At 45.7% G+C, this 19,280-nt stretch overlaps 6 protein-coding genes across 6 annotated transcripts; 3 read left to right on the top strand and 3 right to left on the bottom strand.

The window, feature by feature from the left end:
- Positions 1-2,827: 2,827 nt before the first annotated feature.
- ATNIH1004_002145 (uncharacterized protein) lies at positions 2,828-3,695 on the bottom strand (the record flags this gene model as incomplete). The annotated part of the gene is made up of 3 exons (XM_033566840.1): positions 2,828-3,024; positions 3,086-3,139; positions 3,191-3,695. 3 exons carry the CDS (start codon positions 3,693-3,695, stop codon positions 2,828-2,830), a joined length of 756 nt encoding a protein of 251 aa, XP_033428835.1.
- A 2,375-nt stretch (positions 3,696-6,070) lies between these two features.
- Positions 6,071-7,469, top strand: ATNIH1004_002144 (uncharacterized protein; the record flags this gene model as incomplete). The annotated part of the gene is made up of 4 exons (XM_033566839.1): positions 6,071-6,317; positions 6,394-6,550; positions 6,603-6,819; positions 6,876-7,469. 4 exons carry the CDS (start codon positions 6,071-6,073, stop codon positions 7,467-7,469), a joined length of 1,215 nt encoding a protein of 404 aa, XP_033428834.1.
- A 1,840-nt stretch (positions 7,470-9,309) lies between these two features.
- On the top strand, positions 9,310-10,318 carry ATNIH1004_002143 (uncharacterized protein; the record flags this gene model as incomplete). Its single annotated transcript, XM_033566838.1, has 4 exons — positions 9,310-9,448; positions 9,508-9,629; positions 9,688-9,954; positions 10,022-10,318. 4 exons carry the CDS (start codon positions 9,310-9,312, stop codon positions 10,316-10,318), a joined length of 825 nt encoding a protein of 274 aa, XP_033428833.1.
- Positions 10,319-12,086: 1,768 nt separating this feature from the next.
- Positions 12,087-12,464, bottom strand: ATNIH1004_002142 (uncharacterized protein; the record flags this gene model as incomplete). Its single annotated transcript, XM_033566837.1, has 1 exon — positions 12,087-12,464. One exon carries the CDS (start codon positions 12,462-12,464, stop codon positions 12,087-12,089), a length of 378 nt encoding a protein of 125 aa, XP_033428832.1.
- Positions 12,465-13,194: 730 nt separating this feature from the next.
- ATNIH1004_002141 (putative integral membrane protein) lies at positions 13,195-14,631 on the bottom strand (the record flags this gene model as incomplete). Its single annotated transcript, XM_033566836.1, has 6 exons — positions 13,195-13,478; positions 13,546-13,613; positions 13,680-14,196; positions 14,256-14,292; positions 14,352-14,536; positions 14,586-14,631. The coding sequence occupies 6 exons, from the start codon at positions 14,629-14,631 to the stop codon at positions 13,195-13,197; spliced, it is 1,137 nt and encodes a 378-aa protein (XP_033428831.1).
- A 3,187-nt stretch (positions 14,632-17,818) lies between these two features.
- ATNIH1004_002140 (carbon-nitrogen hydrolase family protein) lies at positions 17,819-18,814 on the top strand (the record flags this gene model as incomplete). The annotated part of the gene is made up of 1 exon (XM_033566835.1): positions 17,819-18,814. One exon carries the CDS (start codon positions 17,819-17,821, stop codon positions 18,812-18,814), a length of 996 nt encoding a protein of 331 aa, XP_033428830.1.
- Positions 18,815-19,280: the final 466 nt, after the last annotated feature.

The raw sequence follows: 19,280 nt of genomic DNA, 5'->3' as shown, positions 1-19,280 counted from the left end.
GTAACCTCGATGGCTTTGAGCAGGGTTTACCATGTTCTTTGCTCACAGTGAGTGTAGGTAGCTAATAAAGTATTGGTTTATGCCTATGCCCCGAGGGCCTTCTTCCGCAGTTACTGCCCAGATATCCGTGCCTTCCAGTGCCCCCCACCGCCTTTCGGCAGTGGCACCGATAGACCAATTTTGAAGTTATTCCCACTATCTATGGCCTTTCCCCTTTACTATTTATAAAAAAAATTGATTTTCCTGCTGCGCTGCCATCGCTGATTCCGGCAATGTGGTTTCTATCCCCGTAGGCATTGTAGGTGGTGGTTAGCTATATACCTTTTTCTACTGCCTTTTTAATCTTTTTTTCTCCTATAGAGCCTCTTTTTCCTTCCTGGCCTTGATTGATCGATTGGCATCTTTTGTACTAAGTATTCCAGAGTCACCGAGCTTTGGAATCTCTCTCTTAGTAATTTAGCACCTCCGGGGCTCTTGAATCTGCCTTATTCGCTTAACTGTATTAGTTATTATTACAAGGTTTTTATTCTGTATTTTCTAATGCCATAGCGCTCGCTGGAGCCCTCTTTGTAGCTTCGGAGTAAGCTCCTTTATTGTAAAGATCTTAGAGAGCTTTTTTTTTTAGTTCTTTTCAAGCTCTTGTGCACTCTTCGGAGGGGTATTTTTAATGCTGGAAAAGAAAAGATTAGGAGGCAGAGTTGTCTCTCCATACACGCGAAGATCTAGTGCTTAAAGCTCTGGCACTGGAGGTAATATATCTTAAAGTTTTTAAATAATTTAAAAGCTATCTGCAGGGTAGATTCCATGTTTTTTAAAAGCATTGCAGATTATTTATTAGTTAAAAGTAGCCTTTCACACCTTAACAATATCCTGGAGGAAATCCACTTTCCCTGCGGAAAGCCTACCCTACTAAGCAATAAGGTTATTTTACTTGCGGAATTACTGCTTATATAAAAGAAAAGGCTTGCCATTAAGAGGCTGGTATATATAAGTCGTATAAGCCTTAAAATAAAAGGGAATAATATTATAGGTATTGCAGAGTTGGAGAAATTTAAGAGTTTTATAGGACTTGTGGCTATTAAATAGCAACACCTAATTTTCCCCCTTCCGTTGATTTACACGATTAATTGTGGCCTTATGGAATTTTTAAAGCCATTAAACAGCGAGCTTATTATTAATATATCCTTTTAGGGATACTGCTGTCCAAAACTAAGGTAGATTAGAATAATTATACCAGCTTTCTATAAACCTCTCACCCTTAAAAATAAACAGTGGCTTTATTATCCACCCATTAGCAGTAACACACTTAATCGTGGTGATACTTTCAGCATAATTAAACTTAGCCAGATTAGGGTAAAATCCCCTTGTGCCAATAACCTTCCAAGCTTTTCCTTTACCAGGTTGGAAGCCACACTTATCAAAGTTGTATACCAGGTAAAAAAAGAGGTCTTTGATTACATTCCCAAGCTAATTATACTAATGCTGTGGATATCCAACATCCTTTGTATTTAGTTACTTTTTATCTTTTGGTTTTTAAGTCACGGGGCCTAGTTTTAGATGCGCCGGCGGTTTTTTTATAAACTAATAACCCCATATCTTACTAACACGCTGCGCTGAACCGCTTCGAGCTAGTGCTTGGTTTGCCCACTCTCTAAGTAACTTAGGGATTACAGGAAGATACAGATCACGCATAGAAGCAATCCACTGGACCAGAGCTTTCTCCTGATACTTATCAAGGGCCTTATTCTGGGGTGTGTGGGCGTTGCGAGCCTGTTTTCCCTGGTAGACATGACCACGCAGTGTGTTGTATAACACGCTATATTCCCGGGTGATCTTTGCTAAATTTGGTTTTTTTTTCCTTACTGGCGGCTTTACAGGCCTCCAATACGCGTTTTTCAAGTTCTCCGGTTAATCTAGGCATATTGTGTGGATAGGAATAGCCTCAAGAAAATGGGAGGATGGAAAATTGGTCTATCGGTGTGAATTGGTCTATCGGTGTGGTGCACCCACTGCCGAAAACTCAGTCCACAGCTCAGAATTATCTGACGGAAACCCAGTCATGTATGTCTGTTCGAACCCTACATTCGTACCACAAAGAAGCATGCCACCGACAAATATACATATATATAAGAGGCTGTAAAAAGCCTTGTTAATCATTATGTAGCTTATAAGGGAGGCTATGCATTCTTCTGTCCGCAGATCCCTCCTTACTGAAAGCTAGGGATGTGAATACACAGCTATAGGAACAAGAAAAGGCAGATGCTAAGATTGCGGGGCAAATTGCTGAACTGATGTTTAGAAAATGCATGTTTAAGGTTGTTAAGTATTGCTTTGAAATTGTTGAATCCCAATGTCAACGCAGTAATCACCATCAACATCAGTCCAGTACCAGTAAAAACACATAATGATGATTTGTCTTATACCCCATCGACGATCCTTCTGCAGTAATCACAGTGCCACCGGTCACGCCAGGATACCTGGTGCACGTACGATATTTATTGAGTATCCAACCTGATCCTCGCAGTAATGCATTTCCCAAACTTGCATTTTTGTGCGACTCCGTCGGACTTTGTTTGACAAAAACGATGTATTTAATGTGCGAGGTATTCTCCCTTTCTCTAGTTCTTGTGAAGAATGTAAATATAAAGATGCATATGGTTTAAGATACGGAATTTATGCAAGGATTGTTCACTCTCCAAAAGCACAGTTAGATTGAATGATATATATTTGACGAAGGAACTAAAAATATCCCCGTTGACTGTCATCCAGGAAAACCTAAGCTGAAGGCCTAGTCGCATTCCATGTATGTGCCCGAAATCGAGCTCAACTACTGCCTCTCAGCCGACTTACAATTCGAGTTGGAAACTGTTTTCACGGGACTCCCTGAGGACATCAGACACTGGTTGAAGCGGAGGTGGCTCCTGTAGGCAACTCTCTCGCATGTGCTCGGTGTGGCAGCGCACTTATCGATACAGTCCTGAAGGCTGCTCCCGTCTTCCTGTCGCCGGTTCGGACCAGAAAGGACTACAGCGCGTGTTGTTAGTTGTACTCAAGCAAACTCTGTGGCATTTGGGGTATCTCTTACTCTTTCCGCAAGTGACTCCCCAGTTATAACCACCTTGTGTATGTGTCGCGCCACCTTGGCTATGTCAGTAAATTATCTACTCCGGTTATAGGAATAGAGGTGTACATGATGGTGTGGTACTTGAACCACCTGAATTACCACCTGAGCCACCACCTGAGCCACCACCTGAACCACCACCTGAACCACCACCTGAACCCGCTTGAGATTGGCATGTATTCAACTGGGTCTGGCATTGAGCCAGCTGCTGAGCGCAACTGGGTTCAAAAGGACTGTTACCGTTCACCTTTTCCATCACGAGAGTATCGTAAGAGTTCGCTGTCGTTCCAGGCGCTGTGCATCTCCAGCACTCTGCCGAGTCACGTCGCCAAATGATGGCCTGTTCGGAGGAAGCCAAGATTTGTTCCGCACAGTCATCTGGATGATCATATTGCCCCGGAATTTGCTGGAAATTGTTGCAAGCCACTTTGCAGGTGTATTTGAACGTTACACCCTGAATTGTTTCTTGTGTTTTGGGTGGGGTGGCCTCGCAGACTTCCTGCCAGTTTTGGGTTTGGTCGGCCAGGGCTATATAACCAAAGGGTAGAACAGCGAGAAGAACTTGAGCTTTCATTGTGAGGTGGAAATTGTGAAAGAAAGCAGTAAACAGATTGTACAGTGTGCAGTGGAATGGATCAAGGAAGGCTAAGGAGAGGGGCTGTGCATTGTTTTTGTAGGACAAAATGGTGGGAAGGGATTGGTTCGCGATTTTATACGATCTAGCTCAAGAAAATGCAGATTCAGTCTTACTTTCACATCAAGGACAAAACCCTCTCGCTTACCGAGTATGTCTTGATCGGAACTCCCAGGTCTGTGATGGGTACGTCACGTTGCGCATTCTCAGCTGATATCAGTACGCCACCAAATCGACCGTGTTTCTGTCCTGTCCACCCGGGGTGAAACCATCCTGGATGAGACAGATAATGCCCGTGGCAGGTCCCCGACAATCCTTGAGGGGTTCAAGACACCCTTCTTGCTCCACCTAGCTGGAGTATCGGTAGTCCGAGCATAGATCTTGCGTTCCCTCGTGACAGTAGCTATTGGATAGAGGATTATGATTGAGTTTAGGATATATGTATCGTTGCTTTGTTGAGAAAAGCCACTCACTCCAATCATACGGTAGGATGTTCAATGCATACCAAGCAGTATTAGCGGGCAGAGGTCCTATACGCATTCCGCAGTTAATGATGCATCACATGTAAGGAGACTATCGGATACGTACTTTTGGCATCATCATCCAGATACTGGTACTGTTACCAGGTGTACTGTTACTATACGTAACTTACAGTACGTCTTGCTTACCTTTTTATTTTCTATTATGGTTGGTTATTATTTCCTTCCATTTATTTATTTTTTATTTTATTTTCTTATTTTACCCCTAGAATCTCAAACTCTAGGCGTGACGTGAAGATTCTACCCTGGACATTAGGGACCAAATTGGAAGAAATGGTAGAAATGGGCTCGCGCTGTTGTTCTACAACTGCCCGGAATTACGATTTTGTATGGATATTTATTCGAGGAAAAATCATGGATTTGGCATCGATACTATGAGATGGAAAATAACAAAGCTAACAAAAAGAGTCCAGAAAAGCGAGCAGAAAAAAATAAAAACAAAACTCAATAATAAATTCACCGCCATCAATCTTTCCTTGCGAAAAAGGACCCCTACCCAAGCTATATCCTTCGGCTCTCCATGTCCAGACTCGTTTACCCCCTCCCAAACTATCATTTAATTGCACCAAGCTATTGACATCCCTGTGTCCATAACTGACCATTGTTTATGCAGTTTTGCCGCTGTGAATTTTCGTCGGCAACAGTCAAAGCGCATGGGTCGCAGCAGGAATTGCAGCTACCGCCGCCACCCCTGCCATTGACTACAAAGATAGGAAGCGGGAGCCACCACCAGAAGAGGAAGGCATGCGAGCCCCGAATGAATGCGAATAGGGCGAGGAAAACAGGTAACAAACGCATTCTGATCAAAGAAACGGCTGTGCGCAGTTGAGATGACTAGACGGTTAGCAAGAAAAATCAGTGTTTGGAGACGACCAAAATAGCATACACTTGGAGATATTTGATTGAATTATTGGGCCGATTGTGTATAAAGCAGGAGAACACGGAGGGTATTAAGTGTTAGAATGGGAAGACGATTGTCATAAGCATCTCTGGTTATATATCAAACCCAGGATCACTTGAGGTACTGAGGAAGTGCATGACCCTTTGATGCTTACGAAATAGTCTGTATTGATTCTGTATCAATCAAGACATGAAATGGATTCATGCAGGATCCTGGTTGCTTTGTGTCTACCCAAGCAACCCACATGCAAAATATCTCTTTATCCACATGAAAAAGAAAGAACACGGAGAATGGGGTTCAGCTCGCCAACCATCAGGGACTCCACTGGTTCGATGTAACCCCTCGAACCGAGATGAGGTCTTTCGTAGAACCTCGGGGATCCGTTTGATGGATCACCTGTAAATAGTTCCATAAAGAGGGAGAGAGATCGGCGAAACCTGCAGGCAATTGCAGTGTCACCTTGCATTTTCGGAATTCCCACTTCCAGCTGGATGTGTATGCAAAGGCAAAACGCCCTACTGCTCTCCTCCGATCTACTTTTCATTTCCTTCCTTTCTTTTACCTCGAGTCTAAAATCGTGATAGAGCCTTCAGCAGCCGGGCTCTCCTCGCCGAACGAGAGGAAATTCCACTAGCCAAACCTCCACTTCTGAGACTTGTGTTGTTAGCATTTGTCCCTTGGGCTCACTTACGCGCCGTTATATATCGCACACTGGCCTTTCTCTTGCCTCCTACCTCTAAGTCTGGCCCTACTTCACTCACCCCAGACTGCCTCTTTTACATTATTCTCTTCAAGCATGAAAGCTGGGAAGCCCTTCACGTGGGGCGTCTTTGCCCCAGGTTTCTTAATGCTGTCAGCAATGCTGGTCGGTGTCAATGGCAATAACAACTCCCCATTTGGACCACCACCCGGTTCTGGCTCTGGGTCTGGTTCAGGCTCTGGCTCAAGCCCCTTTGGACCACCGCCTGGTTCTGGTTCTGACTCTGGCTCTGGCTCTGGCTCTGGCTCAAGCCCCTTTGGACCACCGCCTGGTTCTGGTTCAGGCTCAGGCTCTGGTTCAGGCTCTATATGTCCATCTCCATGGAAAGGAACGCCAAACGGGAATCCAGTTACCACGACCACGTTCGGTTGCCCTACAGGTTGATTTTCTTACCTCTTATCTTATATTGGTAGCCTATACACTTGCTAACAACACTAGATGATGGAAAGCTCTATAAAACCTCCAGTGGAGACTATATGTACATTCAGTGCTGCACGGATAGGAATAATGGACTCCTTCTTGGCGCGGACACTGTAGCCGACTTCGGCGAATGTATGGATCTTTGCATGAAGGATAAAACCGGCCAGTGTCGAAGGTCATTCCCCCATTCCACGCAACCATACAGTGAAGATGTTGACAGTGAGTAGTGTTACATTTACTTCGGGTCCAACAGGTCGTGCGAACTCTATAAATTGTGCTCTTTGGGCGCATGGAGGATTCTCACCGGATGAAAGTTTCGATGAGGGCCATCACGCTTACTTCGTCGAGGCTCCTTATGTGGATCAGCCTGACGATGATATTGAGCTTTGCTCGACTCAATGCCCTGGTGCACACAACCAAGTGTTCACTTCACAGTACGGCGAGGTAAGTCCCTCTATGTTTGTCTTGAAATTAGCCCACTCCCGTTAATGGATGAATAGACCTTCCTTATGATCTGTGGCAAGAGACATGGTACCCCAGGCGTGTCACAATTTGTGGACTCCTACGAACAGTGTATTGACACCTGTGGTCTGGTCGGACAGTGCAAGAGTGTTGACTACCATCATCGAACGGGAAGCTGTACCTTCGGTGACCACGGTGGTGAGCCCTTGATTGACGCTCCCGGGTACGCTAGTGCATGGTCTATGGGTTGTTCCGGAGCCTGCAAGAAATACCCTAAACCACCCCCACCGGCCGATGAGAAGCACTGCCCTGGCCCTGGTGGGTATCATATGGGCAACTGGGCAGTCGATGGCCAGCCGTGGCTGACTCGATGTTCCACGTACATGTATAACACTAAGCATGGAAACAGTTATATCCTGGATGCTGCTGCAACTTCTGTGGAAGAGTGTATGAAGAAGTGCCAGGATGATTCACCAAGATGTGTATGGGGATCCTTCAACTTTGCGTCTGGCGAGTGCACGGGCTTCCCAGGGCACTGGGATACGATTGAAACTCAAACTGATGGAAAAGTCACGGAGCATGTAAACTTCGGCCGACATCCGTCATCACCTGGAATGGCACCGGCACCCTAGAAAATGTTTTGACATTGCATAGGCTTACTTGAGTGGGCATCTCTCTCTTTTTTTTTTTTTTTTTTTTTTCTTTGCGTGTTTCTTTCGCATTTCCTGCTTTTGAGCCAACAGTTATTCTGTTATGCTTCAATGTCTGTATCGAAATTCGTTCTAGGGTGACAGTTCAATCACAATACCTCTTTCATCAAAATTTTTACTCCAAGGATTTCCATGTCCTCATCCAGTCGAACAGAGTAGCTCACTCAGTAGTTTACTGTCCGATTACTGGTCAACTTCTTCGCATCTGGATCGATGGACAATCTCAATCTCTAGATGCTCGGGCCCATGGGGAACATTCTACGCTAGGGTAAACCGACTACATACCACAGTCTGAGCGTTCTTGGTGAAGGGGTTCTGTTGACGAGGGTGTTCTACTGTGAGGGAGTCCGTTGGTACGGTACCGTTGCCGCCTGAATTACACTCCCATTATGTAGTATGCATGATGCATCGTATTCAGCCCCCAGCCGCACTTTGAGAAGGACCAAGTCGGTCTGGAAATGCCCATGCGGAGTGGATATTGTGGTCCGTCCATGACGGCACCCCCGCACGAGACATTACCATGATCAACCAGCGGCGGGTGTCATACCCTTGATGTGAGTATTGTTACACAGTTACAACTCTAAGTACGGCGGAATGCCGGAGCTGGAATCGTGCAGTCTTTAATGATCGTCACTTTTCCGCGTAACACAAACCCCTGTCCGACGGTTCGAGTAGCTGGCTGATCACCCGACATAGAGTCGGTCGATTTGTCTTTAGGCCTAGTTTCGCCTAGCTTAACTGTCAAATATGCCACTACACCACAAAAAGTAGCGCTGTTTCAATTTAGATGCAGTACTAGTATATCTGCCTATTCTAACAATAACTCACTTGCATTAGCTAGCCTGGGCTTTTTCCTTTGCACCCCATCGGCGTTGAAACCACTGGTCAGTATTGCAGACGGCCAATACTGGTGGTTCCTGTACTATACTGTACCGGTGGAGTCACAGCCGACAACGCTCAATTAGATGGGGTTCGAGGTCTCCACCAGGTGGGGTAGACTTGGCTTCAGGTCAAGGCCTAGTTGGCATGTCACCTAATTACGTATTCGAATGATTGTTCTACTATAGATCTCAACTATCATTAAGCGGCCTCTCGAGGCAACTCGACCCACCGGCGACCCCTAACAAGCTGTTACTCCGTACTCACCCGAAATACACATGTCTTTACCGAGGAGCAGGCGATCACGATCGCCCTCGAAGGATGAAATTGGGAATTCCAACTCTGAGACCTAATCTGAGACTAAATCTAAGTTTCCATCCCCGCAGTTCCTTTCTCCCCGGAGATCACTCGGTGGACCCATTATCGCCGAATCCGGTATTCGGCCACACTTCAAGCCCGAACTGGTCTTCGTTACTCTGAAAAAAGAAAAAAGGAAAAGCGTAATAACTGGGAAACGACAGGACAACCGAAACCGATTCATAAAAAGGCAAAGATCGTGATGGTCACCACGACGGGGACCAAGGTACTGCAATCGTCACTATGCATCAAGTGTAACTTACGGTGGAGAGACAGGATACTCGAGTTGTTGAAATGCAGCCGGGATGATTCTTTCACCTTACCTCGGGTTGTTTTTGTTTTTTTCAGCTACACCACCAAATTGCACGTTCTTCAGGTTGCATAATTGAGTCCGGGACTGATCGACAGTGTTTGTACGTATAGTCAGGAATATCCCCAACACCTCTTCCCAATAATCAGTTCTATTAGTGTCCTCAGTTATCCCCCAAGTACTCATTCCTGTCTATCCTCTCTCAATTCAACAATCATGGTTTCCAATTCTTTTACGCTGTCGAAACTGCTGCTTCTCCCTCTGGCCTTTCACCTCGTCAATGCCGTCTGTCCAGCACGTCTAACTGCGACCCCCGGTCAGCCCGATATCGTTGACAACCCAGCTTGTCCTCGTGGTCAGTTTCTCGACGACCAATTTTATTGTTCCGTCTCTAACATAAATTAACCCTTGCAGACCAAGGTAAAGCTGTCATAGGACATGATGGCACACACTTCATGCTTCAATGCTGCACGAAGAAGCGTCCAGGTGCCAACCAGGTCGGGAGGCTCACGCATGTCCAGTCCAAAAAGGACTGTGTAAATAAATGTCTCAGCACGACATATCCAACCTGTGATAGGTAAAGCAATCCTACAGTACCCGTTCATGTTGGTCCCAGGTTATTTTGGATTAATTATCTTGCTTACTCCGATGGCGATCAGTGTCGAGTACGATAATAGCAAGAAGACGTGTACTTTTTTCACGCTGGGCGATTTCTCCACCGAAGACGCGGGCGGTGATTTGAAAGACTGGCTGTATTTCATTAATCCTCCTGCACGGCCAGCACCAGACAACATCACCCATATGTGTTCCACCGATTGTCCTGCCGCCCATGGTCAGAAATATGTTTCCGATTATGGAGAGGTGATCATCTAACCCCCTTGATATTCCCCAGTTAACATAAGATATCTAACTCCAAGTTTCCATGCAGCTCTTCCACATGGAATGTGGTAAAAGACACGGAACAGTGCCCTTCAAGGAGGAGAAAACACTGACCTACCGCGACTGTCTGGATGGTTGTGCGAAGCTTCCCAAGTGTCTCAGTATCGACTGGTCCAGCCGGACGAAGATGTGCTACTACGGAAAACACTCGGGAGCGGCCCCGATTGTGGCCCCGGCGTACAACAGTGCCTACTCATTTGGATGTGCTGGTGCTTGTAACAAAGAAGATGATGCTTGTGCGTGTGGACAGAGCAAGTCTAGCAAGTCTAGCAAGACTAGCCCTTAAACCCGATGAGCTCTCGATGCGTGAGGGGTTGCTGGGGGTTACTATTTTTGTGTTTGTTTCCGTTGTCGATTGTATGTGATGTGCTTCCTGTGTTTTCACTCTGAGTTATGCGATAGTTTTTCCTCCCGAAATATATGAAGTTAGATAGTGTCTACTTCACTCCTATTACCAGCTAAGAACAATTACTCTCTCCGGTTTAAACACTTGATCGAATCTAGCTCTAGCATCTCAGCCAAGACACAAGTACGAAACCAGTCCTTGGGTAGAATTTCTTCGAATTTAAATCCATCATAGCTATAGAATCCGAGAGTATGGAAGCTATACTTGCTATGGTCTACGACCCCGTCCGGTTCGTTGCTACATTGGCCTTCACAATGTACCCACCGATCGGTACATTCATCTATTGTCAGCGACAAGAGGTGAGCCAGTTAATTGAACTGCCAGCGCATGCGGCATGAGGATAACATCTAATGGCGAAAGATAATCTGGCGTCTGTTATATCCAGAGGTTCCGTTGTGGCTTCTAGCCACAAGTTCCATGGCAGCACCGCAATTCCACATTGATCCATGTTACGAGTCGGCCGCTGAGATGAGAGAGCTAGCAAGCCGAAGAAAGAAACCTGAAACATAACACCATCCATAGAATCTGGAGGGTGCCAAACCATCCGCAATCTCCATTTATTTGAATACACTGTTCCTCTTCTTCACAATCCTTGTTGTTACTTGGGTCTGTCCAACAGGATATAAGCATTTGTGGACTCTTGTTATTGTAATTTCAACCTGAGCATCATCTCGATCTGCGTTGCCTCTACAGGGGATCTAAAATAGCGTATATAAGGCTATCCTGGTCAACAATCCAGGTGCCTTGGCCATAGTCAGTGGCGGAAGCTTAGTAGATTCCTGGGTCTTACGTATTCATACAAAAATCTATATAACTATCTTGCAACACAAAAAGATTCATATTAATCTAACTCTATTATACGCAAATAAATGGCAAAAAAAAATAAACTTGCCTAGAATTCATATATCAGAGAATATAAGAGAGATGGATGTGTCGACAAATCCATAATATATTTTATATAATCATGTCTGACAAGAAATCACATCTCATACACAAGACAATCATCGGCTGCTACTTCCTCTTTAGACAGCCTCGAGACAGCCTCTTCCATCCGGTATACAAATTCTTCGCTCCCTGTCCTCGGACCAGACAAAAATCAGGCACTATCCGAGCACGAGCATCGAGCCATAGGTTCCACCGCCGCAAGACATCCACGTAGTATTCCGCCCTACATCTCTCTAGCAATGTATCCAGTACTCCAAGGGTGCTATAGGGGATATTTCCTTTGGAGACCATCTCCTTCCAGGAAGCCTCTATCTCATCGCTCATGTAGGCCTGCCCCATTAGAATTCTTACCACTCCCTTTTTCCGGATACCATATAGGTAAATACATACCTTCTGCTGATGTCTAACTTGAATAATAACCACTTACGACCGCGCAGACTGGACTCCGCCTTGCAAATAGCCCATCTTACGCATTATCCCTGGGGCCGAATCCACAATCATCGGTTTTTCTGGCTTCAGAGGGACGATCTTCTTGACTGATGAGTCGACCTCCGTGTGCGATACCGTCCACACCAGAAACAATGCATGCCGATAGCCCCGCCGTCTCCGACGCAGTCACCTGTACCCACCCCAGTGGTGGATACAATTTCCGTGAGATTGTCTACGAAAGTGCGTGCGGTCTTCATACTGGCAGCTAAGACCACTACCAGGGCGGAGGAAAGGTCCGCATCCTCGGTCCCCATGCCACTACGGCGGCATTACCGAGCGGGTGGGGGATTAGACGATGAGTGTCGGCGATGTGTTCGCTGAGGAGATACGCGGCCAGCCAAAGGGGTAGAAGATTGCGGTCCTTGCCATGCGGTCTGTATCGGCTGCGGCGGGAGCTTCGCAGACAACATACCGATTGTACACGGTCATCAAGGCCTGACGGCTCGGGGTGATCTAGATCCAATGGCCTGGTGGCTCGGTTGGAGTCAGAGTCAAAATCAACAGGATAGCCAGAGGTGGGCCAGATCCCCAGAGGGCTGTCCCGAGTGGCACTAAGGAGATGGTACTCTCGAGGACAGTGGCATATCGCCATGCCGGCACAGTCCCCCATTCGGATGTATCCTGGTATGGTGCGGGTAAGGTCGCAGGGACGGGATACGTGTCCCACCAGCGGAGGAGGTGGGCCCCGTGTGCGTGGACGAGGCTCGTTGACGTTAGACTCAGGAGGATGGGCTTCACTCGGATGGGGGAGGGGGAGATGGTAGGGAGGGATGGAGAGAAGGTGAAGATGGCATGCTGGGTTTGTTGGATTTGGAAACAGTGTGGATTTCCATGGAGGTTACATCGCTGTATCTGAGGGGATCTGGCAGAGCATAAATAGGAAGGTCATATTTTGATGACTGCATCCGGTCAGTTCAATGAGACTGGCTGCGCCTCCATTTATATCACTCTCTTATGGGTCTCCGTTGGATGCAACAGGGTATACAACTTATGGATAAAGATGGACGATTTGCGGTTTGTGCCTTCGTCTATTATGGTGACCCACATGGAAAGATACCGAGCACTTATATCATGATAGAGTTATCCGAGTGTATTCTCCATCTTAAAGCCAGCGCAAACGAGGAAAGAAATTTTGAATTATGTAAGGTACTAATCTAGTTACGATAAATCAAAAGTAGCTACGAAGCATATACCTACATATATATAGCACATAAAGTACCGTGAAGAAAGTAAGTCTATGTTATTAAGTAATCCAGGCAGATGGGCTGTCTGAAGTTTACTCAATGACCTTATCTATTGGGAATATGCACGACTTGGAACGACTATAGGGCGTGGCGAGTCCTGGGCCACGATTCAATCTCCACTAGCGGGATAAATTCTGTAACATCCGTTCTTGGACTTTTTGGACTAGTTGGTGACGTGGTATCGGAGTGGGATTTGCTTCGAATCGGCTGAGAAGCAGTGGCATAGCTCATGTCTTGCTGGGTGGTGCCAAATACACTTGGAAGGAGGCGACGCAATAACGGTCGCGTGGGTGGCAGACAGGCACAGATAACTCCCACGTGAACTTCAATGGTACTCCAATACCCAACATCCACGTAGTCCCCTAATCCGACTCGGTCAGATCACTCTCACTAGCATTGCATATGTTGGCTAATCCAGTTAAGACTCACATGTGGGATTCTGCGTATTGGCAAACTGAAGGAGCGATCGCAGTCGGAGGCCACTGACGATGGTTCCACTATTTCCTGTTTAGCAAAATATATGGAGGATCCAAGAGTTTTCCCTAGTATTGGTACAGACTTACAAGATGCCGAGACAGAACACCGCCAGCAGGTAGATCTTCCTCCTCCGCGATAGCGATAGCTGATGGATCTCGCGAAGCGGCAGCGCCATTGTAGCCAGATCGAAGATGATGTTCACAACCGCACTGGCCCACCCCTGAGCGTTGACATTGGTGCATACAGAATTGTGGGCTCCGTCCCAGTGCAGCCATGCTCCGTTGATTGGTCGGCACTGGAATAACGATGCGAGAACAAATCCAAGGAAATAGCCGATATTCAGCATAATCATAACTATGGCGGAAATTCGAACGTAGCGAGTGGGAAACACGCGCAGATAGAAGCAGAGAATGGATATCTTCGTTAAGGGGAGAATGCTGAGGTATAGTGCCTCATCTACGTAATAGATCTGACGGTCTCGTGTCAGGACTCTGGTGTAAATGGCCAAGGGAGCGTAGACAGATAGGTACTGTACCAAGAAGATGCGCGTAATGTTGGGCAAAGGAATTCGCCAGATATCCAGACCAAGTCCTGCATCAGCCACTAGGCACACTCATCGTATCAGTTCGGTGAACCCAATCAACAAGGATCCAGACACCTACAAGATACAGATAAAGCGGAAAGAGGAATCACCAGGAACTAGAGCCTCAGTCAGTCTCTATATTAATACCTCCGAAGATAAGTTGGATCACACAAACCATTGTCGCCACCATAACCCAGTCGTCCATGCCAAATGTGCCTCCAAAGTAAGGCATCCTTGCAGCAACTCGGAATAGAAACACTACAAGGGTAACAGCACCCCCACTGACGCCGGAAACCGAGACTGATTTTCTTCTATCTCGGATTGGCTCATGGCAGGCGACTGAGGTGACATTTTTGGTCTCTGCTGGCAGTTAGTATGCTATGACACAACCATGACTCGATCTTCTTACTCAGGGACTCGCGGACGTTACACTGACGTACCACACAGGCTTCCATGCGACTGCGTATCGTGGAATCGTTGCATATACACGTCTGGTTATTCGCCGAACAGTCAGACCTCATCAAAGTTGAAGTCAAGCATTCTGTCTATTTAATATTTAGTTAGTTTAGAATAGCGGATCAAGTCAGATCACAGTGAGTACGTACCGCACAGGATGGTAGCGCCGCAGCAGCAGTCGCATGATCACCTAGAGTCGCTCTGGCACAAAGTGTAACCATCAGCACGATGATTCGAAATGGTAGCATGTCTCTCGGCTGTCTTTGTGACTTTTCATCGGTATACCAGAATTGGTTTGTCCTGATGCATTATCATCCTCTGCAGAACCCGGGGAGGAGAACTTGAGAACTTTTCTGCTCTAGCACCCATTCAGTTTCATGATCGGTCTCCTTCTACGGCTATAAGAAAGCTTGTCGGTGGAGGATTGACTGCGGAAGAACTCTTTTGTCTCTTCCCCGCAGTCTCCTTTTCACCAGTAGGCACTAGTAGCTCCGACTACGTATATAGTGTCGTGGAGGCTTAATAACAATTGGAGAATGCCAAGTGGATCATCCACTCTAGTGAAATTGGGGCGCATAAGCCCCTTGACATCTTGGCCTCTTATTGGGTGTATCTGCACCATTGTTGGTTTTCATCACGTTGCAAATCGCCCAAGCTCGGTAGTTGAATCGGGATAACCGTATCACATGAAAGATGGTCATGGCTGTCATAAAACGATCTTATGATTAAACTGCCTTTACCATAATATATCCTAAGCTGTCACCTTGTCTCTATGAGTTTCCCGATCTGTGCATATATATTTTTAAGCGTTGCACAAGACCAAATTTTATGGGAGCGGTGTTGAGGACCATCCTCTCGTATTCAAAAGGAATATGAGAATTAGATGACGTGGGTGTTGCTGATCAGTGCTTATTAATAAATCCTGCCCTCGTACTTGTGTTTGTGCTGTCAATAATCTGGCAATAGTGCACTCGTGATTGTCAATTTAGGATTCGGTCGCACGCGGAGTGGCCTGACATAGTTGAATGCCTACCAAGTATTCTCTGCCTGAGTGCCCTGGCATCTACTTAAGAAACTATTAATTATATAACTGCCGTAAATACTATGTCAATCAGTGTTTTCATAGTATCGACGCTAGGGCTGTCAATCAGGCCTGTTTTACAAATCTTGCTAACCTTGCTAACCTGTGATGGTCAAGTACATGTACATACTTAGTCTTTCCACTGTGCAACTTCGTACACTTCTGCATTGTCTTCAGCATAGAAGACAACTTCAGCCTCGAGGCAAGGAGTTGGCCGAAACCCAATCATCCCTATCCCAGCTTCGTATTCTACCTCATCATTCTGTCTCGTGGAACCTCTGTTCTTCAAGTCCTATCTTATACGTTTGTGCAAGCCATATATTTTGTTTTTCACGCATTTTACCACTACGGCGGTCTTCCTAGAATAATAAATTTCACCAAAGCATCAATCATGGTGGATTCATGACCCGTTAGGCCTATTACCTCTCTGAAATAGACCAAAGGAATGACATGGAGAACCATGATTATTTGTAGTGATTTAGAGTCGTGGTACTTACGACCCAGAACCATTAGAAGACCCTTTCTCGGAGATGGAGTTCCTTGTCCAGCTTGACCAACAATCGTGGGATCAGGCTTGGGAAGGATTAATCATTGCGGCTCGGATGGATAATCCTTATCCATCGTAGTTTACAATGGATTATCTGATAATTTCGGATAAATTACAATAAATGCTTGGCATTATTGCATATAAAGAAAATAGCCTTTACATAAACTATTAAATTAACTATTCCTTAAGACTTTCTAAAATACCACTCCTTTGCCAATGTTTTAAGTGTCAGGGCCTAGGTCGAACCCTGCCTGAGGCACCAAGTCTGCTTTATTCACTGTTGATCCCACAATGTAGAGATTTCCCACATTTCCTGTACGATAGAATTCTTTCTTTCTTCCTTCCTTCTCTACGTTTGATGTTTCGTTAGATCCCCACCTTAGATAGAATCCATCCATTTACAAAGGTGTATAGGATCATCACATTAAGCATTCTATTCTTTTAATATTGTTAGCTAATAGCTGTGCTTTTTCCTATAAGACTATACAATATGGCCCTGAAAAAACTTGCTCTAGTTTATTACTTATTACTGGAATTAACAGAATATTAACTGCTATATGTAAAAGCCTTAGTGTTCACGCTTATACTGGTCAGAACTGCATAAGTGGCTCTCAGCGGTCACCCTACTTCGTTTGTCCATGCTTCGAACATGTCAACCATAAAATTACGCGTATTCGCAAGTATCGATCCTTCATTGAATTAGGTCTCTGATTCAGCTAAACTACCAAAACGTCTCGCATTTATAAAGGCGAGGTAAACAAATGAAGAATGCAAACTAACTAATGTAGGAAATATACGCGATCCGATGATGTTGGATCATCAACAACGTTTGACTGAGAAAGGTGCTGAATAATCAATATTACCATAATTGTCGACAAGAGGCAACAGCGCCTGGAAAAGGAGGAGCAGAAAAAGTATAAGAAAAAAAAGGCTTACCTAGCTAAGAAGGCAGAGCAGCAGCTTTAAAATAATATTAAAAAGGTTAAGAAGGGTCGGAAAAAGCGAAATACCGCTTTAAATCCTTAAACCCAGGAAGATACTAGTGGTGAGGCTGGCTGCGACAGTCGTTAAAAAGGCCTCTACAGTAACAAGCTGTAGTGGGACGTTGGTACACCTCCCACACCACTTCCGGGATGCTTAAATTTGTATATAGCTTTACTAGGACCTCACCTTTAATACACTAAAAAAACTAAGTATGATTTCATTTGTACGTGGTGTTGTGGCTTTGTTTCTGTGGTGGATTTCGATCGAGAACTAGATCGTCAGGCGGTGTGGATGCCGAAATTTTTTCCGTTCCGAATTTCTGCCCACGCCGAGTTAGGCGCAGTCTGACTAATTACATGAAAGCTGACGAATAAACTGAGACACAATATGAGCCGACAAAAGGCAAGCATGTGCTTGTGGCTATTGCGGACTTATCCACGTCTGAACCTCAGCTTATCCTGGTTGATCAAGTACTTATCCTGTCTTGCGGTGGATGAATTACAGCAATCCTCTAAACAAGAAAGCATACAACGATCTATATCCTTAATGTTATACAAGCAAAAGTTCGTGGACCATGACTCCCATTTTCAAGATTGCCGCGATTCAACTCTACGTCAAGGTAAGCCTCGTATCCAGCCGGTTGTTTACCCGGGTCAATGAGTCAGCGGTCAGGAAACTTCCATTTAACTTCGAACACCTACAGCCCCTCCGCCCTGCAGAGAACTTTGCCAAAGCTGTTAAATTTATCCGTGATGCTGCAGCACAAGGGTGTCATCTCGCTGTATTACCGGAATTCCACCTGACAAATTGGATCCCAGACGACCCCAGATTTGTACCCCTTTGTTCTGAATGGGAAACATATTTGCAGAAATATCAAGCACTCGCCAAGGAATGTAACATCTGTATAGTGCCCGGCTCAATCGTTCAAACTATCACAGACACCACACCGCAATCGCCAGACAAACTGTTACTGGAGAATGTTACCTACTTTATCTCTAACACCGGCGAGATCCTGGGTTCGTATACGAAAAAGAACCTCTGGGGCCCCACCGAGCGCAAGCACCTTCGATCTTCGGGCAATACACCTCACCAGGTTATCCAAACCCCGCTAGGTCCCGTGGGCTTGTTGGTCTGTTGGGATCTGGCCTTCCCTGAAGCCTGGCGCGAGCTTGTCTGCCAGGGTGCCAAAATCATCATTGTGCCGACATTATGGACGCGAAGCGGGGCGTCTGATGCAGGTCATCGATGGAATCCTTCTGCCGAGTCCCTATTTCTAGACAGTATTCTCACAGCACGCACATATGAGAATACCTGTGCTGTAGTATTTGCCAATGCTGGAGGACCTCCCGGGAGAAACTACTGCGGTCTGTCGCAGATTACCATCCCATACGCGGGGCCGTTGGTTCGTCTGGGGACATCTACGGAAGGCATGGCAGTAGCAGACTTGGATATGGCGGTTTTAGAGGATGCCGAGGCGAACTACTCCATACGGGCGGACTTGACTCAAGAGGGCTGGCATTATAGCTATGCCCGTCGAGATGGAAAGAGACAATCGGCGGAGAAGCTGTAACTGCATATGCAGATCTTTATCAAGACTTGATGAAGTGTCCCCCAGTATATTTTAAGCAGTATTTTTAAAATAGACGTCAAACTATGCAGAGGGGAAGAATGCTTCTAAGATCTGTCTTTAGATGACCCATTGAGAGTCATCTACGTACAGTTTCAGTACCTGCACAGAAATTGTCTTGGCTTATTGGATCAATATCAGCCTTCTTCTAACTACTTCATCGGGTCGCTGCTCAGTCTTATATATACAGCCTAGTAGGAATGATCACGCACTTTGGAACTCCATTCACAGGAACTCTCATTCTAGCAAATCAAATAAATACCCTACTCTCTGGATAAGAATGACAAACTCAATCACATCCTCTTTGAAACAGTGCCCGTATGATCGAATAGAATGAGATGCTAGTTTAAGAAAGATGTCGAGACTCCTATTTCGCCATACTGTTTCACGAAGACGGATTCATTGACGT

This window comes from Aspergillus tanneri (assembly GCF_003426965.1).
Source record: "Aspergillus tanneri strain NIH1004 chromosome Unknown AapTan_1_pilon_pilon_pilon, whole genome shotgun sequence".
NCBI lineage: Eukaryota > Fungi > Ascomycota > Eurotiomycetes > Eurotiales > Aspergillaceae > Aspergillus > Aspergillus tanneri.
This window is presented reverse-complemented; position numbering and strand designations above follow the sequence as displayed.